The sequence below is a fragment of the Wolffia australiana genome, chromosome 6 (assembly GCF_029677425.1).
Source record: "Wolffia australiana isolate 7733 chromosome 6, ASM2967742v1".
Classification (NCBI taxonomy): domain Eukaryota; kingdom Viridiplantae; phylum Streptophyta; class Magnoliopsida; order Alismatales; family Araceae; genus Wolffia; species Wolffia australiana.
The window spans coordinates 18,603,569-18,627,063 of record NC_135840.1 but is presented as its reverse complement, the minus strand read 5'-3'; the positions used below and the strand labels follow the sequence as shown (position 1 = coordinate 18,627,063).

Below are 23,495 nucleotides of genomic sequence, written 5' to 3'. Positions count from 1 at the left end.
TTAGATGCCAAGACAGAAACCATCATTCCCTACTTGTTTCTACATTTAGAAACTAGAAATTAGTTATATATATATATCTGTTTTATTTTAATTTTTATGAGACTAATTAAAAACCAGAAATACAAGTATTTGTATATAAATATCCACTTTATTATGACCAGGGGACATTTATAGTAACAAGGGTATATGAAATGATGGTCTTGCGCAGACTTTCATGGTAAATTGAAATTAAAGTTAGAAGAGATCCCAGCTAAGAGGGAAAGATCGGCAAGGGATTTTGGAAAATTTGTGCCGAAAAGCTGCTGGTGATTGCTGAATCGCGAAGTTTATGCTGAATGAAATATCGGATTTTGGTGTAAGTTCATCTGTGTGGCTTTTTCTACGAGTTTGCGATTGCAGTTGTTTAGATGATGATGTGAAGTGGAAGAAAATCTGAGAAGAATAACGGAGAGGTGGAAAGGATGTCGAAGTTCTTTTCGAAATTTGCGGAATTTTTCCGGTCTCGGACTCTGGCTGGAAAGGACAAATTTGGCAATCGCTATTTTTCGAGGACGGAGGAGGTCGACGGCATCTGTGAGTCGACATCCTGTTATTTTCTTAATGATTGCTATCATTTCATCAGGTCACTGTAAATTTGTAGGTTTCTTGTTGAATTAATTTACTATTCTATCTGGATTTAGACGAGCGGTATTATCAAGTTATCAGAGCAGTTTAATAAAATAATGGAGCTAAAGTTTCGTACTCCTTCCCTGATTTTGAAGGAGATTTTGTCCCTAATTTCTGTGCTTATAAGTAATCACGAGTCGCGTGGGAATTTCTTCAGAAAGTTCTCCCCGGAATCCATGACGAACAACTTTGATGTTTATGAAATTGTGAACTATGATCCTTGCATTGTAAAGGATTAATAGGAATCCCTTTATTGTGTAATAAACTTAAAAATTTTCGGAACTTAAATATTGCGATAACTTTCCGCCCGATTATCTGATCCGTAGATTTGTTTTTAAAGGTCCGATTCAAATCCGATCCCTTATTGCACTAGAACATAATTTCGATTTATAAATAGACCGTGATCGGTTTGAAACTATAGGAAAAGTAAAAAATTACTATTGATTTTACAATCCTGTCAGTCGTATCAACGTTACTTGCACACTTGTTCTTATGCAAGTGGAATTACAGTCCTTGATGGTATAAAATAAACCTTCGGGCAGGCCTCATGGCATTAAATTAAGTTGTTGGCTGAGAAGACCTCTCAACTTACTTACAGCAGCCTCGATTGTCACCATCGTCTACTTGTTCCTGATGCTCAGTTCTGCCTCTTAATTGGAATTGATATTTTTAATTTCAAACAAAAACCTAGGAACAATCTGTTAGCAGATAACTCTACGATAATCTGCAGCTTGTCGATTTTTATCAAGTTTTAGTCCTATTTATCCATTGGTTTAGTCGTGTTGGCTTTATGCATCAAGTTTCAGGAACTCGATCATCTTTCGGACATGTTCATGGCTCAGTTATTTTGTGTTCGACTCATACTCATTTTTTTACTTTATTATTGTCTCACGCCCGAATTAAGGTAACCTGCTTAAATGCCCTTATGAGCACTTATAGATTAATAATTCTTAGCCATTTAGTATTTTTACTGGGAGTTTAATAAAGTCCCTCCAAGGATCTATCATAAAAAGGTGAAGAAGTAATCGGGAAGACCCAATGATTGATTGAGAGCGAAAACCTTCCATCTGTTCTTGAATCTAATCAGGGTATAAGTACCCGTTGAAAACACTTAAACTGGTATCCATAGATGTATCAATGGTCTTGGGTTGGGTTGAACAGTTACATCTTACTGGCGACACTCCAGAATTACCGCGTTTGGTAATTCTTGATTCTGTTGCTCTCCTCTTATTTTCTAATTCTTGTTCATTCTTTGGAAATCTCTATAAATTGCCCTCTGGTAGCTATCAAATGGTACCAGAGCAACATTATACTGGCATTCCCCAGAGAATGGCCAAGACAGAAGCCTCAATAGATTGACTTATTCAGCTAATGTAAGAACTCTCAGAGAAGGTTCAAAACTTTATAGGAGTGGGGTCACGAATAGGAATTACAGACCAGAGGTAAGGCCCATCATTTCAGCACAACAACACTGCGATGCTATGATTGTACTGCAATGGTTGTATATGATTCAATAAAATCTTTCTGTTACCTGTTTATAAATGCCAGCAAATGGTCTATCGAGTTTGCCAAAGAATTACAGAAGAACAAGAGTGAAGCAGAATCATGAATTACTGGGATGTGGTAATGTTAGATAGGACAAGAAGCTCCAGCCAGGGGCGGAGCCTTAGAGAGGACAAGGAAAAACAGAGATTTCATTAGCTTTTTTTCGGCTAGGGTTGTTTGGCGCCCTTTAAAGGGCCCCTACATATTGCTCCCACGTGTGAGCTACTTAAGAAGGCTCTCACGTGGGAGGTTCATAAGAGGGTGGGTCCCACGTGTGACCATTAAGAGGGAGATCACACGTGGGAACCCTGTAAGTGACGATTTTTAGAATATCAGAGGCTCCCATGTGGGCCACTTATAAGGTGTGACCCACTCACAATGGAGTTCCAAGGATGAGAGAGAGAGAGAGAGAGAGAGAGAGAGAGAGAGAGAGAGAGAGAGAGAGAGAGAGAGAGAGAGAGAGAGAGAGAGAGAGAGAGAGATGGTAGTTCCAGTTCAACACCCCCCCGCAAGCTAGGTGTGGATGTTGTCCATGCCTAGCTTGGACACCAATGACTGGAATCGCGATGTTGGAAGCGCCTTCGTGAAGATATCAGCTTTCTGGTCGATCGATGGCACAAACACGGGTTGAATAACCCCTCTGTCGATGTTCTCAGCCAGGTAGTGCCGATTCAAGGCCATATGCTTCGTCCTGTCGTGCTGAACCGGATTCTTGACGATTGCCAATGCCGATTGGTTGTCGCAATACAGCCGGATGCTCTGATCTCCATAGAGACACAAATCTTCAAGTAAGTGCTTCAACCACCGACACTCTGACACACCTCTCTTCAAGGCACGGAGCTCTGCCTCAGCACTGGACAGCGACACTTCTTTCTGTTTCTTGCTCCGCCACGTAATCAGACTTCCACCTAAGAACGTGCAGTAGCCTGATGTTGATCTCTGGTCAACTATGGATCCTGCCCAATCTGAGTCGGTATACGCTTCTAGTGCGAGTCCCCCTTCCCGAGTAAAGAGAAGGCCCTGTCCAACAGTATACTTTAGGTAAGCCAAGATTCGGAAGGCCGCCTGTAGATGGATTTCATGTGGAGTGCTCATGAACTGGCTGAGTAGACACACAGCAAACGCAATATCAGGTCTTGTATGGTTTAGGTAGATCAACTTCCCAACCAGTATCTGATAGAAACTCTTGTCCACCGCAGCTCCATCATCCCCTGTCCCAATTTTGACGTTCGGGTCGAGTGGAGTTGCGGCAGGCTTGCACCCCAACTGTCCAGTTTCCTTCAATAGGTCCAGCGTATACTTGTGTTGGCTCAGTGAAATGCCATCCCGGGAATGGGCAACTTCGATGCCCAAAAAATACTTCAACAGGCCCAACTTCTTTAGGTCAAATTGTCTTGCTAGAGCTTCACTCAGCTGCTATGCTGCAACTACATCGCTGCCGGTGATGAGAATGTCGTCTACATAGACGATAAGTAGGGAGACTGTCCCGTCTTTTCCGTGTTTGATAAACAATGTGTGGTCTCCTCTTGCTTGATGATAGCCTAAGTTCAGCATTGTCTTTGTGAATCTCCCAAACCATGCTCTAGGGGACTGCTTGAGTCCATAGAGCGCCTTTTTCAATTTACATACGAGATGGCCCGAACCCGGTGGTTGGTATCCCGGTGGATATTGCATGTAAACTTCCTCTTCCAGTTCCCCATGGAGGAACACATTCTTGACGTCAAATTGAAGAATTTCCCAGTCACTCTTCGCAGCTATAGCAATCAGTACTCGTACTGTATTGAACTTCGCGACAGGAGCAAATGTCTCGCCATAGTCAATACCTTGCATCTGAGTATATCCCTTCGCCACAAGTCGGGCCTTCAACCTCTCAAGTGCCCCGCTGCAGTGAAACTTTGGGGTAAATACCCACTTGCAGTCCACTGTTCGCTTCCCATTGGGGAGTGGAACAATGTCCCAAGTGTCATTTCTTTCTAGGGCAGACATCTCTTCGTCCATTGCAGCTCTCCAGCCCGGATGTCGGAGAGCCTCCTCGACCCGGGTGGGAATGACGATATCTCCTAGAGCTGTTAAGAAACTCTTATAACTTTCTCCCAGTTTTTCATACCGCACGTACTGGCCAATAGGATACTTGACAGTTGATCGGCAGGATCGTACACCCTTCCTTAATGCAATCGGCCATCCCAAATCATCCTGGACCAGTTCAGGTGGTGGACTAACCTCCACTGGTTCCGACGGGACTTCTTCAACATTTTCCTCAGGTGGACTCGAGGTCTGAATTTCATCATCAGCCTGCTCTTCTATCACAATCTCAGGTTCCTCGGTTCCACAATACTCTTCATTCAGTTCACTGGGACTGGCACTCTCGTCTGACTGTTCACCACTGGCCGATACATCGGATCTCACTGCTGGGATGGACAGAAACTCCAGTCCACTTGCATCAACTTCTGCCACTTCTGCCATGGATCTGGGCGGCTCTGCAGACGCATAGAACGGTTCAGATTCATGAAAAACCACATCTGCAGAAACGAAGAACTTCCGGGATGTGGGGTGGTAACATCGATATCCTTTTTGAGTACCCGAGTATCCCACGAAGACACACTTCAGTGCCCGGGGATGAAGTTTTCCCCCACTTTGATGCACGTACACAGTGCATCCAAAAATGCGCGCAGGCAACCCGGAGAACAATTTCAGACAGGGGAACTCAGCACTTAGCAGGCCCAGAGGTGACTGATATCCCAATACTCTCATCGGTGTCCGATTAATCAAATAGGTAGACGTAAGGACTGCCTCACCCCAGTAGTGCTTCGGCAGATTAGTTTGGAACAGTAACGAGCGAGTCATAGCCAGAGTGTACCCGAGGCGACGTTCTGCCAAACCATTCTGTTGAGGAGTATTGATACACGAGGATTCATGCAGAATTCCCCGGTCTGAGAGGTAGGTCTTAGTAGTCCCGTTAAAAAATTCAGAGCCGTTATCTGTTCTGAACTTCTTCACAGTCCTTCCAAACTGTGTGGAAATCAACTCGCAGAATTGAATCATAACCTGCAGAACCTCTGCCTTCGACCTAAGCAGATATGTCCACATTGTCCTTGTACAATCATCAATGAACACCACAAAATACCGGCACCCTGTAAGGCTCATCGTGGGACAAGGTCCCCATACATCACTATGGATGCACTCAAACGGTGTGAGACAGCGTTCATCAACCGATTTAAAACTTGACCGACGATGTTTGGCCAAGTGACAGGCCTCACAAAACAACTTATCATCCAAAACACCACGAAATAGAGTAGGATAACAGTTTTTCATCAAGTCAAAAGGTGGGTGCCCCATTTGCCGATGTAGGTGTATCACCCGCTCCTCCCCGGTCCGATTTTGCTGCGTCACCAAGCACTGTTGCAGAGGCAGATCGAGGAGGAGAAGTCCGCCTTCACGTCTAAAGGATGAAATCTTCTTCCCGGAGACCTTGTCACAGAGAAAGCAGCTGTCACTGTTGAGAATAAACCGCCATCCATAATCATCTACTATTCTTTGAATAGAAATTAGATTGGCCCTGAGATCTTGGACGTGTAATACCCTCTTGAGAATCCCAAGGTTGTCTACTGAGATGTCCCCCACTCCCTTGACCACAAGGAACCTCCACCCGCAGTCTGAACTTTGGGAGGGGTCCCAGCTTGAACATAGGTTTGAAACAACGACCCCTCTGGGGACATATGATCTGTTGCCCCGGTATCAGCTACCCATTCAGGAGGAGAAGAATTACCTGACTTCACAAGGGCTGTGGAGCTCAGGCGTTCCTGGACTTCATCGACTTCTGGGCTTGGGACAGCAGCACTTGAGTTTTGCGGCTGTGACGCCACCACCATAGCTTTCTTCCCCGAGGTGGAGTTCTGGTTCTTCCAAGCCAACTTCCAGCAGTTCTCCTTGGTGTGACGGCGCTTCTTGCAATAATTGCAGAAAAGTGCATCACGGCCGTCCTCTCTTTCGCCACTAGCTGCTGGGATTGGTTGTGTCTGTCGTGCTGTCCAGTTCCCCGTTGGGTTCGCCTGACTCTCAGGTTTCCTGGTGAGCAGCGCAGCGGAATTTTGTCCCTGAGAGTCGGGTGTCACCCCAAATCTGCTCTCGGCCTGCAGTACAGCACTTATAGCTTCCTCCAGGGTAGGTAGTTTTTCCCGGTGGAGGAGCTGGCTCCTCACTGACTCATATACTTGGTTAAGTCCCATTAAGAAGGTAAAGATCCGCTGCTTCAAAATATACTGGCGCTCCACAGACAGCGGATTTTGTGTAGGCCATAGGTGATCGATCTCCCTCCAGATTGCCTTCAGACGTGAAGAGTATTGAGGGATATTCTCTGCCCCTTGACGAGCCGTGGACTCCTGCACTTTCAATTCGTAAATGCGCCAGTCGTGGGACTGTTCTGCAGTGTATCGCTGGATCTTGTCCCACAACTCCTTGACAGTATCTCAGTAAAGAAAGTCTCGGCGCATCTCTGGCGTCATTGACCTCAACATCCAGCTCAGGATGAGAGATTCTTCTGCCTTCCACTTCTTAAAGTCTGAATCTGCCGCAGTCCTAGGCAGATCAGTCAAATGGTCTCCCAGCAAACATCCATAGACGGATAGGGTAACCATCTTGGACCATTCAAACATGTTTCCCCCATCAAACTTCACTTCTGAAGGGGGAAACACCACAGCTGGTCTCCCTAGCTCCTGTACTTGGGTCGAAGAGCTACTCTGGACCGCACTTTCATCTTCAAGAGCCACATTGTCATCTCCTCGACTTGCCATTGTATAAGTAGACACCACAAGTGCCTAAACCGCAGCTGGGAGCTAACTGAAATGAAGATTCAGATCCCTGAGAAAGGCTTGAAGACAGAGAGACCTTGATAAGGAAGATCCAAAGGTCTCACTGAGAGAGTAATCAGAGGATCAGAGCTCTGATACCATGTTAGATAGGACAAGAAGCTCCAGCCAGGGGCGGAGCCTTAGAGAGGACAAGGAAAAACAGAGATTTCATTAGCTTTTTTTCGGCTAGGGTTGTTTGGCGCCCTTTAAAGGGCCCCTACATATTGCTTCCACGTGTGAGCTACTTAAGAAGGCTCTCACGTGGGAGGTTCATAAGAGGGTGGGTCCCACGTGTGACCATTAAGAGGAAGATCACACGTGGGAACCCTGTAAGTGACGATTTTTAGAATATCAGAGGCTCCCATGTGGGCCACTTATAAGGTGTGACCCACTCACAATGGAGTTCCAAGGATAAGAGAGAGAGAGAGAGAGAGAGAGAGAGAGAGAGAGAGAGAGAGAGAGAGAGAGAGAGAGAGAGAGAGAGAGAGAGAGAGAGAGAGAGAGAGAGAGAGAGAGAGAGAGAGAGAGAGAGAGAGATAAAGAGAGAGAGAGAGTGAGAGAGAGAGAGAGAGAGAGAGAGAGAGAGAGAGAGAGAGAGAGAGAGAGAGAGAGTGAGAGAGAGAGAGAGAGAGAGAGAGAGAGAGAGAGAGAGAGAGAGAGAGAGAGAGAGAGAGAGAGAGAGAGAGAGAGAGAGAGAGAGAGAGAGAGAGAGAGAGTGAGAGAGAGAGAGAGAGAGAGAGAGAGAGAGAGTGAGTGAGAGAGAGAGAGAGAGAGAGAGAGAGAGAGAGAGAGAGAGAGAGAGAGAGAGAGAGAGAGAGAGAGAGAGATATGGTAGTTCCAGTTCAACAGGTAATTCACAAGTGTTGTCAATCAACCGATATATCTGCTGGACCCAATCCAAGGCCAAAGATACATTTATTCATGCCTGCTCAAACATTTTACATGGGTACATATACTTTTATGAGATTCAAGAAATGATGAGAAGTTCTCCCTCTCTATCAGTCTGATAGGTCCTCAGAGGGACCGGATCTGTATCATGAGCGATGTGTCTGCAAATCACTTGTGGCCGTGTAAAGTTATTTGAGAAAATGTTTTTTGTGGGACTCGGTGTATGTTTTCTTTGGCTCTATGCCTACTCTTGCTTAAAATTGTTAACTATGGCAGTGAAGGAAAAGCGGTGGGTGATATTCAAAGGAGAGGATGATCCTACTGCCATTCCCGGTTAGTGTAATAGCTCTTCAAATTTTCTTACGTATAACTTATTAAGTCAACCCCATTTTGTGCCTCTTTCGTTATGATGCTAAATGCCATTCCAAATATAGAAAAAATCTCCCATGTTTCTTTTTGGATCCTGAATGATAGATTTACTCAATTTAATCAAATTTCGGTCCTAGATGTTATCTTCCTTTCAAAACCTTCAGCCTTATTACCTTCGGATGCATGATATTGTAGTCGAGTGGATTTGCTGGCTGAACGGACAAAGGAAGAAAGCTCCATCTCCCGAGGCATGGTTTCTTCCCATATATCTGAACTAATATTACATTTAACCATTTGTTGCAGCCTTTAATCATGATTTTTGTTGTAAAGCATCACTTTCTAATTTATTAAAACACTTTTTTAGATATGGCTTATGTTACTACTGGACTAGAAAGTTCTCATGAAATTAACCAAAGCTAGAACAATCATGCCTGATGTTAAGTTAGTTTCTTCGAGCCAATCAATTATCAGAGGACTCCCAGGTGAATTGCAGAGAGGAACAAAAGCTCTTCTATGTCTCACTTTGGGGATTCATATTAGGCGTGCTGTAAAACATGCGAAGAATTGATGAAAAATATGTTCTAGACCAATTTTGATCGAAACTATCGGGTAATTTCTTCTTGATTAAAAATATGTCCACGAGTCCACTAGAAACTCTCTTTTGAATATTTTTCCAGGAAACAGGAGCTAACAGCCACCCTTGCTTTTTCGGACTGGAAGGACCGCATCTCGATACTAGGTCCCTGAGTGCTCTTCCAGCCTTATCTTTTTAGTGTATTGTTTGTTCATGTTGCACTGTGTCGCAATACTAGGTCTACAATTTGTTTTAGTGGCCCGTCAGGACTCAGTGGGTCAGGCCCATTTGGAAGACGGAGTTAAATTATTCCAATCACACCTAAGAAATGCACAGAAGGAAGATCACCTTGTTTTATCTTATGTTTTGGGAGTGAATAGATTCTCAAACACTTCATCACCTGGATCATCCTATCTGACACGCTGTTTTCTTCCACTGACTCCAACTTTGCCAATGATGGCGGATTACTGATGTTCATTTCTCATATTAACCCTAAATTGTGTTTAGTGTTTGATATTGTAATTAATTTGTGCTACTTGTATCCAGGAATTGCTTGATCTGGAGGCTAGGCGTGAACACCTTAGATTAAATATTGAATGTAAGAAACTCAAGTTCCTTGTATGCGGTTTCCTCTAGAGAATATTCTGTTTTTTACCTTCTATATCTTCTTCCAAGGATCTATAGCTTGCGCTGCAGGAATTGCTATATCTTTTGTAATATCGTGCAATCACTTTTTTAATCTTCTGGCAGAACTGGCCAATCCTCTCATGACTTAAGGAATTAATGAAAAAAGTTTAAGTCAACAGTCTAAGATGTGGATGTGTAATAACCCTCTAAGGAAATCTTGCAGAGTAAATTGAATTCATGTTCTAATGCAGTATCTCGATGGCCTCTAGATCACCATGAAAATGTATGGGTGTTGTTAGCTCTGTTGGAGCAGAACAGACCAGGAGCCAGCCTCCACATTTAGGGTTTCAGAAAGGAAAAATAGAACTTCAAATTCGTGATCAGAGTCTGGGGTTTAAATACCCATGACTTACATTGTGGGCTTGGGCCCGGGCCGGGGCCTGGACTGGGCCCAATACTAGGCCCGGGCCCGGCCCGAGTTTAAGTGACTTAATTCACACAAAAAGTGAAAAAAAAAAGATACAATAAGGGGCCCAACAGTCCTCTGGATGTGTCTGATACAGGTGTTTCTGATACAGTCCTCTGGATGTATCGTGAACGAGAGAGAGGGAGAAGACCTCTGGCAGGATGGACAATGCTGAGGGGTATCAAGGACAAGGAGTGTTGGTAGAGTGGACGTCGCCAAGGTGGACAAGGGTTGAATTCGCCAGCGGGATCGTTGCTACTAAAGGGGAAATTCACAAATGGCTCAATATCCTGCCATCCAACAAGGAGGGCTACGCTTTAAAAAGGGAAATGAAGAGACAAAAAGGCCAATTGGGGGCTTATGATAAGCGAGGGATCGTAACAGTTTAATTGAATATCTTCGTCGCACATGCCCTCCTGGTTCTTTCCCTTTAAATTCTGCCCTCCTTTTCTATTATAGATAATCTAAGATTCTTTGATTTCTGATTTCCTGAAAGATCTCTGTAGAAAAAGTTTAAACCTTCTTAGGGGAAATTTTCATGAGTCCGATTTCTTATTTGGGCGCTTTATTTTTTTCATTTTTCGTGAACCTTATTAAAGTCTTCATTCATGCAGGGCGGAAGAAACTGGAAGAGGAAGAGAAGAAGGCCAAAAGCACCGTCATTCAGCACAGCTCAACCACAGGTAACAAAGGAAGAAGCTTTTTCTGAGCCTTAGAGAATAATCTATCATTTATATCAATGTTATTTATGCCGGACATCAAATCCAATCAACAATTCCAGAGATCTAAGTCACCTCTAACATGAGAAGAATTTGAACAGTGTATTTTTAACAGTTAGTCAGTAAATAAGAAGATACTCAGTGGATAGGTGAAAGGGAAACAAGATGGAACTCTAGATAGTATAATAGAAGGTGTCAACATGATGCCTCCTCTGGTTGTCAATGCCTTTGCCTTGACTCCCACCCAATTCCGCTCTCGCAGCATCCTGCATCTGTTGAGATAAGTCCAAATTTGGAACTTATCACCTACCGGCATCATTATTTAGAACATCTGAGGTTCAATCTGGCTTTTATTTCCCTTTGATACTATAAGACCAGAAATAGAAGGATGTAAACTGAGAAAAAACGAGTCGTGAAAAATTAATTCCCTGAATGTGTTATGACCAAGAGTCGTATCAATCCCTCGTAAATACTTTCAATAAAACCTCATAGTCAGATGCTAGAGTCTGGGAAGGATATGGAGGAAAGAATTAGAGACGAGATACACGGAAAGGAGAGCCAGCACCCTTGGTAAGATCATCAGAATACGGCAGGGGAATGCCACCAACATGCAGGTAACATCATCTCCGAGGTCAAGAGAAGAGCGGTTTCTGGAGGATGAGGGAAGGGAAAGATATCCAGAGAACTCACGATTCCGTCTTGGCTGCCCTTCTCTTGTGTACCTGTGATACAATACTGTATCGAATGGTAAAATTCTAGTAAGAATGGACTCACAAATTGTCTCGCGCTCCTTGCTCCCGTCGTGTAGAATACCCACGGCGCCTTCGATCTTCCCCATTCAAGCATGCCAGAGAGACCTCTCGCCGAATGCAGCTCCGATACTCCCGACCCCTTGCTCAAGAAAAGTCGAAATACTCAGTGCCCCTTCTTGTTCCCTTGTCTCCTTATTTATACTCATTTATTTCCTAACTAACAAACTCTCAAGAAGGTGGTTATTTGGCCAGCTCAGCTCCAGCTGGCCCACTTCCCTACCGCCTATTCCTCTTCCTCCTTTCATATACTTTTATGGGTATCGTATCAACCTGCACCTTAAATAAGGGAATGGTCCTTACGGCAGCGGTGTTTCTCATTAAGTCAGCCTCACATCATGCCGTAATGCAGTTTAATATCCTTTTCGGGAATAGAAATCCCCAAAAATTGTTAGCCCGTAAAGTGTTGTCCCGTCCCTCACTTTTCTCCTAGTTGACGTTTCTAAAAGTCAAATACCAAAGGCAAAGTGTGGTTGGAACAGCTGGCACATGATGAATTGGAATGTTTTCCAGATTACTTTACGAAGTCTACGCAATTCTAAAGAGGGTATCCTCAACATATTGTTATCCACTACATATAATATTAGTGGATAACAACATATAATAAAGCTTTGTGCACGTGTTTTTTTTTTTTCAATTCAGTAATATTGTATTTGAACATTCTAATCGACCCGTGAATGTCCGGGTGAGCAGAGACTATAAAATATTCGGGATCATTAACTTCCAATATTTCTGTGTGGTTGTTCTTTACTGCAGCAAAAGTCAAGTCCCCTGACCTCAAGAGTTTTATTCAACAGTTTCCTGGCGTTTCATTTGATAAAAACGAAGGTACTTATTTTTTTTCGATTCAACCTAAGGTTCTCTGCAGTGATATCAGAAGATTTTTTTCCTCAGAAACTTTATTTCGAATTTTATTTCGGTCCAACTACACTTTCATTTGGTCAGAATATTGGCATTATGATTGAGCATTGTTATTGTAATCTCATATATGAGCCACGAGTTGATCCAAAAACATTTTTTGAGTGCGATGTCTCAAGTATTTTAGGTTATTTAATTTATTTTGCTCACATGCTTAAAAGTGATGCTGATTGGAGCTATTTTTACTCTGGCCCTATTTGTAATATAAACTAGCCTAGAAATAAAGAACGAACTGGATGAACTAAACTTCTTAAAATAAGAAAAGCTTGTCAGGTTATATGATGAAGTAATTTGGGGGCTTTTAGCAGGTCTATTAGAAATGTGCTGTAATCAGATACTGAGAGTGGGCTGTAAAAGCCTTTTGGGTCTATGGACCCAGCTTTCATGATCTTTTGTATGGGTCTTCTTCTTTATCTGATTGGGCCTTACAAGCCTAATAAGCCCATTTACCATTATCTCCCTGTATCTCTATCTCCTCTGTATGGAATCTTCATCTTCATCTAACATTATCTCCGAATATCTTTATGTCTTTGTAAGGTTCGAGCATGAAAAACTTCAAGAAAATGTCAATATATGAATATCGATCTAGATCCCAATCCAACAGTAAGAACTGATCGCAGAGGTCCCATCTCAAGAGTTGGAATCAGCTGTAGAATTGAAAGACTAGTTCCCTCCCATTGGATAAGAAATTTCCGGATCGGTCCTCTCCTGATCTGTGTCGAAGTCAAACAGATCAGCCACCCTGTCCTATGAGCTGATGATCTCGAACTCTCATAGCCATAATTGACTATCTTGAATAAGGATGCCTGATAGGCTTCCCAGGCCGCATCGAGGGCATTCTCGTCATGTTTCCCTTTTATTTTCCTTCTGAGGAGGGCCGACTGGATGTTGGTTCTTAAGTGATAGTTGGTTTTCCTTTCCCTCTCGTCTCTTCTATATCCACACCCCGTCTCCCTCCACGATCCCCGTTCTTGAGATCGTCTCTACCTCACCGCGTCTTCAGGCGGCTCGTCCCCGGCCGATCCCTAACCCTTTGCTCGGCCTCCCCTTCAATCCTTCCCGTTTCACCTCTCTACCCCGGGAAATTCTACCTCTCCTCGTCCTCTACCGTCCTTCTGATACGAGCCTAGATCCAGGTTCGTATCATTCTCACTCCTTATTTATATGAAGCCACTCTCACCGGCTTTATTTGAAATCACACGTGCTAATCAGTTCGCACGTGTGTAGTTTTTTTGTTGTATTATAGGTCCTTAAAGGAACCTTATCAGTCTTCATCTTCATCTGATTGGGCCTATCTATCCTTTTCTCTCTATATATCTATCTCCTCATGTCGAAATGTGACAACCCACTTGCGTTGTCATATCAGACTTGCCAACACTCTTTAACGATGTCCTCGATAAAAAGGAAATTTTGTCAATTATTAGAGTTTTTTTTTCCTCTAATTGGATCTGAAGACCAGCTTCCAATGGAGACTTTAGACGGAAAATGGTCTAACTCATTTACGTTTTAATTAGTTTTCTGGAATTTTCAATGATTTTTTTGCTTACAAACTTTGTCTGATTTTGTTTTATTGCATTTCAAAAATCAGCCATCAATTCCGCAGATGTGTCAGGAGACAAACAAAGGTAAATGATCTGCTTTTGTCATGCTCTTTTTTTTTCATCGACCGCTTTAACAAACTTTCCTTTGGGACTGCACCGTGGAAGATCATAAGTAGTACAAAGTAGGGAGACTGATCTCATTATTTTTGGTAGATATAATTTTTCAAAAGAAAATTATTGATTAGGAGTAATTTATGTTTTGATTAATGGTCTCTAATTGGTTTCTGTTTCAAGTGATTTCATCTAAACCCAAAGCAAAAAAATAGATAAAACTCCTCTGGAAAAATTGGTCCCTAGTATGGAGACTTTGCCAACTGGCTATCAGAGATTACAAATTATATGATATTGACAAAAATATAATAAATAATCTTATTTGATCAACAATTAGACGGGTTTAAATTTATTCAAATGAACGGTTTTATATTGTGGTTTCTGAAGGCTCATTTCATGAGGTCAATGTAGCTTCATGTGAAGCCAATCTTTCTCGATAATTCTATAATTCTTTCATGATTGTATAAGCAAAAAAAAATGGTATATAAGAAATAACTTGTCAAGAAGACGTGCGATATCATTTTTTTAAAATGTTGGATATAGATTTATAAATGCGAAGCGTGAGAAGCATGAAAGGGGTGTCTGCTTTTTCTTCTTTTTTTTCATGAATTGACTAAATCTTTCTTCAGGTCTACTGAGCCCACTGGTACAGGAGCATCTTTCAAACCAGGAACATGGCAACCCCCATCCTAACACTGGTAAACCCAGCGCACCTCACTCGTTATCTCCTGACTGGGTTGAATTTGTTTTCCAAGAGTGGCAATCTTAAAATTTTGAAAAATTTTCCAATTTCCCAATGGCCTTCATAAAAAAAACAAATATGAGTTCCAATATCTCTAGCGTGTCATGTTCATGTGATAACTGTTTTTTTATTGTTAGTAAATAAGTCATATTTGAATTTATGGTCTGATAAGCTCATCTTTTTTGACTAATTGATCAACCCCCTAGGTTTTGGTATCTTCCGAATGTGATGATGGGCGATTTAAGACTTGTGATGTGATGATCTTTGATGGAAAGTTTTAGTATCACTTGTCACACATCATGAGTCCCAAATTTTTTTCAAAAATCTGTCACAGTACGTCATCGTCAACAAACCTGTCAAGTCACGTCAGTGAACTGCGTCACAAACCATCACCAACTTTCCAGTTCTTGCTCTCTCTGAGTCTCTTGCTCTCCTGCTCTTAGCATCTCAGTCTCTTACTTTCCATCTCGCAATCTTGCATTTTCTGTATCTTACTCTCTCTCTTTCTCTCACATTCTCTTAATCTCACCCTCTCTCTCTCTCTCTGTATTGTTGAAGAATGAGGGATCTGCAGATAGAAGAGATAAGGAATCAGAAGAAACAGGGATAGGGGGAGAAAGTTCAGAAAACCTTAAAAGAGAAGGTTGATACATAGTTTTATAAGATGTAAATGTATTTAACGCAGTCTGCCACCGGCATGCCGCCCATGCATGACATGACGTGTAGAAGGGCGGCAGAAGTCTGCGCGTGGCTCAAGGCATTATGATGATGCTTTAACATTCCCCTGCAAAACCAAGGTGGGAGACACATTGAGTTTTGAATGCAGCCACAGAAAGATTTGTTGGGGTAAAGGCTTGGTTAAGATATCTGCACGTTGATTATGTGTAGAAATAAAGGAGACACAAAGCAGGGCAGGCCGATGGAGACACGTTCACGAACGAAGTGAAATGCAATCTCAATGTGTTTAGTGCGAGCGTGAAACACAAGATTCTTAGAAAGATACGCTGCACCAAGGTTATCACACCACAGAGTTGGAGAAGTACATGTGTGAAGATGTTGCTTGTTAGCATGAGCTACTGATTAATATTTGGGCTTTGTACTAGACAGAGAAACAAAAGATTGGTTCTTTGATGACCAACTTACATGATTAGACCCAAGAAATAAGAGATAACTATGTGTGAACTGGCGATTAGACAAATCTCCAGCCCAATCTGAATCACTAAAAAACATTAAGGCACATGCCTGAAGAATGAGAAAAGGAAAGGCGACGATCTTGGTACCTTTAAGGTACCGTAGCAAATGCTTAACAGCAGCCCAATGAGCCGGTTGGGGATCATGCATATTTTGCATGCCCGATTAACAACAAATGGAATATCAGGTCGGGTAAAGGTCAAGTTCTGAAAACTCCTGACAATTCACTGATAAAGAGTTGGATCATGCTTGTCCAAGTTTTTACGAGGCAAAGCTGAGGATAAAACTACATGGCGTATTAGTGGGCTTGCAGTTATCCATCTTTGCCACTTGAAGAATCTGAGATAAATATTTTGATTGAGAAAGTGTCATACCTTGTTGAGTAAGAAGGATCTCAATCCCAAGGAAGTAATTTGCATCACCCAGATCTCACAAGGCAAAGGCACTCTTGAGAGGTTGAGTTGTTTCTAAGTAAAGCAAATGCTTAAAAAAGGCACTAGAAGAAAATGACAAGACGGTGAAGAGTTCTTAAAGAAAAAAGATGTCCGTTTTAGAATCTTGAAATCGTAGTTTAGATAGAAAAGTGGATAGTTTTTGGTGCCACGTACGAGGAGCTTGTTTTAAACCATAAAGAGATTTTTTAAGTAACCATACGTCTTTAAGATACTGAGGGTTCTCAAAACCTGGAGGTTGGTGCATATAGATAGTTTCATGAAGATCCCCATGAAGAAAAGCATTGGAGACGTCTAATTCTTTGATATACCAATTATTTGAAATAGCGATATATAACAGAAGCCTAATAGTGGTAACTTTAATTACTGGGCTAAATGTATAATGATAATCAATTCCAGGTGCTTGACTTAAACCTTGGGCAACAAGTCTTGCATTACAGAGATCAAGGGAACCATCAGCATTGATTTTGCGTTTAAATACTCATTTTGTAACCTACAATATTGGCCCCTGTCGGAAGTACCCAAGTTCCATTGCAATAAAGAGTAGACATCTCATCCTCCATGAATTTTCTCCAAACCTGACTTTGTAGAGTCTCTAAAACATTTTCTGGTCCAAAAGAAGAAGATTCATTGTGTATGTTACGTACCTCAATATTAAGAGCATCAGCAAAGTGAAGAATATGTGTTCGCGCAAGAGTTAAAATAGGCACATTCATCAGATCATATATATGATGCGTGTGTAAAGGTGGTGTAGACGAGTCCTCATATGTTCGAGAAGCTAGTATTGAAGAAGGCAGAGGAGAAGCATGTGACATTGCGAAATGCGAAAGTGAGGTTGAAGAGGAAGATATATCACTATCAGAAGTAGGGAGTGAATTTGTTGATGAGGAGTGCCTATTTAAATATGGTATTGAAAATAGTTTTAGAGGTGGAGCAGCTCCCAGTAGTCCATCAAAGGAGGAAGATGAAGAATAAATATTTGAGAAGGGAAATTAGATTCATCAAAGATTGCATATGTAGAAATATAAATATGATTATTAGCCAAAGAAAAACATCTACAACCTCTATGCAAGGAAATATTTTCAACAAAGACGTAACCTTCAGATCTAGGTGAAAGATTATTAGTACCATAAGGTCAAAGATTAGGGAAGAAGAGACATCCAAAAACTTTGAGAAAATTATAATCTAGTAACTTAGAGTGTACAAGCTCGAAAGGAGATTTATTATCAAGTAGAGGAGAATTGATATGATTGATGAGGTATGTTGTAGTCGCAACTGCTTCATCCCAGAACTTCATTGGCATAGAAGCTTGATAAAGCATGCTTAAAGTGGTTTCAACAATATGTTGATATTTTTGTTCAGTAATCACGTTTTGCTCCGGCGTATGTGGTCACAAAACCTGATGGTTTATACCAAAACTTTGTAAATGTTTGTATAGAGACTGAAACTCACACACCCCCCCCCCAGTCAGATTGAAAGATCTTATTTTTGGTTGAAAATTGTCGTTCAACAAGCTGTTGAAATCAAAGAAAGTTGGGTAGAACATTATTCTTGGACTTAAGAGGATAAAGCCAGGTATACCAGCTGAACTTATTAATAAATGTGACGTAATAACAGAAATCAAGGTACGACTTAACATGTGCTGGACCCCATAAAGCAGATTGTACAATCTGAAGTGGTGTAAAAGATGAATAGTTTTAGAGTTAAAAGGGAATTTTTGAGTCTTAGCCAAGAACAGGTTGAACAAATAAAAGGTTATAAAGTTTGAGATACGGGAAATCCACAACACGAAACTACCTATTTAAGAACATGAAAAACAGGGTGTCCTAAATGGAATGCCACAAGTTTTATGGTTGTTGTTTGGCCAAAACAACTGTCGCTTGTGCTGGTTCGATGCATTAGAGACCGTCACGAGCCGTTCCTGTGAGTAGGATCTTCCCCCTCGATGGATCCTTAACAAAGCAAGAATTAGGTTGAAATTCTACGTAGACATTATAATCAGAAGTAAATGTTTAGAAAGTAAAAATTTATAGACTTTTGGAACATGCAACACATTACGCAAAAGAAGTGTTCTAGTGTGAGATGGAAGTGTGGAGGAGCTACATGACTTAATGGGCAACCCTGAACCCTGAACCCGCAAATGGAACATCACCATAAAGACTGTTAATGTCAGAGGTAACATGATGCGTAGCACCACTGTCAGGATACCACGTAACATTGTAGTATGGATGAGCATGAACATCAGATCTTTGTTGTAGAGGCCAAAAAATGGGACCTCCAAAGGTAGAAGAATAGGCTTGTGGAGGCAGTTGCCCTAGTAGAGCCAAGAGAGGATTGGAGGTAACTTAATGATTGTTAGGAACATATCTGCTCTCTAGAGCTTGATGGCCTTGTTTGAAACAGAGTTTGCAACGCGGAATGAAATGTCCACCACGACCTCCCATGCCTTGACCATCTCCACCCCGACCATCTTTGTGACCACCATGTCCTTAGGAGGACTGACCTTGAGCATTGCGTTGAGCCTCATTAGAAACTGAAACTTGAACCTAATTTGCCAAGGGAGCAGATGGTGTTTCCATCGCTTCATTGTCACTTCCGAAGTTGTCAAGAGAAACTTCCGATCAAAGTTCAACTAATAAATCATCAAATGAAAGATTTTTATTGCGATTTGTGTACCAGTACGAAAGGAGCAAAACTTCAAACAAAGTCCTCGAAGGAAGACAAACTTGACTATGCACTCAGCAATGTATTCACCAGCATTAACAAGTTTGGCTACGACTTGTCAAAACTCAGAAATGCAGTCATCGAGGAATCGATTCCCTTTCTTGATGGAGTGGAACCATGAGGTTAACTCCGTGATATGAGATTCAGATGCCAAAGATAGTTCTGCATCAAGCTTGTCCCTGGCGGCTCTTGTGGTAAGACAACTCGAAATCATTGGCAGAAGTTCATCAGCTGTATAAGCATAATAGTAGATAATACCTGTTGATTACATCTTTTCCAAGTAGTGTTTTCACCATCTATATCGCATTCCTCATGCGGAGGTGGGTGCGTGAGATGTTGACCCAAACCTTGTGCATTGATGATCCAGACCAATTATTTACTTCTGGTAAGCTTGACAGAAATTGCATGAGAGATTGAGCAACTGATTGGTTGCAGAGAGATGACTCTTCTGCATGCACTGGAGTACAGTTGGCGGAAGCGCTTCCTCCTTCTGCATGCTCTGATACCTTGTTGAAGAATGAGGGATCGACAGAGAGTAGAGACAAGGAATCAGAAGAAACAGGGACATGAGGAGAAAGTCCAATAAACCTTATAAGAGAAGTGCAATACATAGTTCTATAGTGTACAAACGAGTTGTATACAATGTAGATGTATTTAAGACAGTATGTTGTTAGATCCGCAGGAGGCTTGCAGCAATTCTCAAGGATGATGAAGATCGTACGTGAATGTAAATCAATGTAAAACACACCTCGATCCATCGCGTCTTCTTTTAGTCGAATTGAACAAACTTGAGGGGAGGCCTTTTGGATCAATACCTGATGACTTCCTGAAGTTTCTCTGAGTAATGGGATGCTCAGAAGAAAAGTCAATACCTTATGACCCAAGGACCTGGCCCCTATTTATAGGAAGAGGTAATACTTAATCCTCTTTAGTCTATCTTAATTAATCCCATCATTATAATTAAGATAGGCTTAGCCTCTACATAATTACCATACTTATTGTTATAAATGTCTTAATCCCGGCATTAAGTGAATCATATATAAATTGGGATTTATAATTGATAGCTTAACAATATGCAATTATATACTTACACATATATAATTGTCCATAGATTAAGAAATTTATCTAACATCTGCCACTGCCCAAAGCTTCAATATTAAAACCACCATGCCACCCACGTATGACACGACGTGTAGAAGGGTGGCAGATGTCCGCGCATGGCTCAATACATAATGATGATGCTATAACATGTATCTCAGTCTCTCACTTTCTCTTAGTCTCTGTATCTCAGTCTCTCTGTAACTCAGTATCTCGCTTTCTCTCAGTCTCTGTATCTCAGTCTCTCACTCTCTCATAATCTCTTAAGCTCACTCTCTTCGCACGTCAGTCTCTCGCTTTCTCCATCTCTCAGTCTCTCACTTTAGATCTCAGTTTCTCGCACTCTCTTTCTCTCTCTCTCTCTCTGTCTGTCTCAGTCTCTCACTTTCTCTTCCTCTCTCTTAAGAACACACACACACTCTCTCTCTGCATCTGAGTCTCTCACTTTCTCTCATAGTCTCACTATCTATGTTTCTCAGTCGTTTGTTTTCTGTGTCTTTCACTCTCTCTCTCTCTCTTGTTTTTTTCTGTATCGCAGTTTCTCCCTCTCTCTCTTTATGTCTCAATGCCTCGCTTTTTCTGTCTCTCTCACTCTCTCTCTATATCTCTGTATATTCACCTCTCTCTCTCTCTTTGCATCTGTCTCTCGCTTTCTCTCTGTCTCTTAATCTCATGGGCGATTGAAGAATACAACAAGAGAGAGGAAGAAGACTATATATGGAGAGAATTGATAGAGCTGAGTAGGGAGAATAGAAACTGAAGACTGTGTGTTTCATGCTCTGAAAGTTCACGTACACCCCAATTTATACAAGACGAACTTGAATGGTGCTTAAGAGAATTGAGTCAGTAAAACTCTTGTCCTCTTGAAGGAACATTCCATAGAATTGAATCTGTGACATGTGGCGGCTGAGCCCAAATAATATCTAATTATGAGATTAGCTTCGATCATTTTGAATCTCTGGTATTTGGTAATGATGTCATCGTCATTTCTTTGACATGGAGAAAGAGAGAGGAGGAGAGAGAGATAAAGAGAGAGGGGGGGATAGAGAGATGCAGGGAAGAGGGATGTGAACAATGTTCTTTGTATATTTTATGGGGTGATGTTGATTAAAACATGCTTGATGACATTTATTCAGACCTCAGCCAGTGCACCTACCAGCTACCTTTGTTGTTAACCTTCTTTTTACACATATCCCTCTTAAAAAATGTATATTCTGACATAAAGATAAAATAAGTTTGGGGGATAAATATATATTGTGATTGGGGAATTTTCTCATAAATTATGGGAGTTTCCATACGTTAGCTTCATAAAAAGGTATAGTCAACCATATGTAACAGTTTAATATGAGGTTTCATTGATCCCATTACATCTCATTTTAGCACCTCCTATCTGATGTTAATTGGTCTAAAAAAAATGTCTTTTATATCCATTCATAATAATTTATTTATATCTTAGCATGACGACAAATTATAATGATAGCTCCAAAGAAATCTTAGATTCTTGTTAACCTGATTAAGAGATTGTATAACACATGGTCCACTACAAATTTTTTTGCTAAAAAAGTCTATAATCTAGTAGCAATTGGGATCATTTGGACTGAGCTCATAAATTATAACGCCAATTCTCAAGAGCACCTACTACCTAATTTTTCTATAGAGTGTTTTTAGAAAAAAGGCTTTGGAATGTATGATATCACTTGGGAAATTTTCTGCTCACTAAGTTGATATATTCATTTTGTTTTGATATTTTTATTTCTATTATTTAATTATGGTAGGTATTTTCAAATCAATATGTGCACACACATTTTGTTTTTACTATACCAATTATATAAACAAAATGCGAAGGGAAATTACCAAATTGTATGGTAATGCAACAAAAGACAGCCTTTATAATATTTTTATGTGACATCAAAATTTTAACACAAAGATAATGTTAAATATAATTTTCAAGAAAGCTATTTGTTTAAAATGTTTCCATGGTGTGATTTATTATTTTCTGACAAGTTCAACCAATGTGTGGTTCAATGATCCAATATGTGTTTTTAATTAGAATTTTGTAATTCTCAGTCAACCTGCAATATGAGAAAACATAAATATTATGAGGTATTTTAATCTTGTCGTCTGATCTTTTTCAAAATGATCTGACAATATTAAAATGATGTAATCTCATTGGTTGAGATTACATTTTTATATGTTTTAACATCATTAAAAAGATGATTCCACTATATCAAATATTGTGCCTGTAAAACATGTAAAATTGATGAAGATGGAAAAAATAATTAATGAATTGTAGTTTTGCTTTCAAATGAGAATAACATGAACATAATCATGACAAAATATCCTTAAAAGGTGTATCATTAGATGAATAAAATTGGATTAATCAGGACACTAATGGAACCTTTACAATGGTTCTTACTGCTTTAGCGGTCAGTCACGAGGGGCTATCCATTTTTTGTGATCTTTTTATTTTTTCAATTCAACCCCTAAAACATATAAAAATCAATTGCAGAGAAGAATTAGGCTGAATATTCTGTTTTAACATCATAATAAACATGATTCCACCATATCAAATATTGGGCCTGTAAAACATGAAAAATTAATATAAATGGAAAAATAATTAATGAAGTGTAATTTTGCATTCTGATAAGAATAACATGAACATAATCATGCCAAAATATCCTTAGAAGGCGTATCATTAGATGAATAAAATTGGATTGGTCAGGACACTGACGTAACCAGTTTTTTGGGATAAAATCGTCCATGGCATAGTTGTAAAAGAAAATGAGATTAATAACCAAAACAGAAAATGCTTAGAAAATATGGACTGGAAGAATATATACAACTTTTTTGAGTTTTTGGGGATCAATTATCAATGCCAGATTTAAAAGAAGTTAATGGAAAAAATATATACGTACATACTATATATATATATCAGAAATAAATCCTTCGAAAAAATCCGGGAAGATATTTATATTTTTTTGAATATGCACAGGAAGAATATGTACAACTTTTTTGAGTTTTTGGGGATAAATTATCAATGACAGAGTTAAAAGAGATAAAAGGAAAAGATATATACACACATACATTATATATATATATATTAGAAATAAATCCTTCGAAAATATTCGGGAAGATATTTACAGTTTTTTTGAATTTTTGGGGATAAAGTTGTCAACACTATAAATACAGCTGAGAACAGACGTCGTGA

At 40.6% G+C, this 23,495-nt stretch overlaps 1 protein-coding gene across 3 annotated transcripts; it reads left to right on the top strand.

The window, feature by feature from the left end:
• Window positions 1-191: 191 nt before the first annotated feature.
• Window positions 192-15,920, top strand: LOC144704352 (NADH:ubiquinone oxidoreductase, 17.2kDa subunit). Of its 3 annotated transcripts, none has more exons than XM_078576761.1 (9): window positions 192-573; window positions 8,223-8,279; window positions 8,511-8,563; window positions 9,436-9,487; window positions 10,597-10,665; window positions 12,267-12,338; window positions 14,017-14,053; window positions 14,710-14,778; window positions 15,381-15,920. In XM_078576761.1, exons 1-8 carry the CDS (start codon window positions 462-464, stop codon window positions 14,771-14,773), a joined length of 516 nt encoding a protein of 171 aa, XP_078432887.1. In that variant the 5' UTR covers window positions 192-461; the 3' UTR covers window positions 14,774-14,778; window positions 15,381-15,920. The 3 variants fall into 3 exon arrangements, with proteins under 3 accessions (XP_078432887.1, XP_078432888.1, XP_078432886.1); XM_078576762.1 differs by lacking the exon at window positions 15,381-15,920 and adding an exon at window positions 15,157-15,329; XM_078576760.1 differs by lacking the exon at window positions 15,381-15,920 and having other exon boundaries at window positions 14,710-14,982.
• Window positions 15,921-23,495: the final 7,575 nt, after the last annotated feature.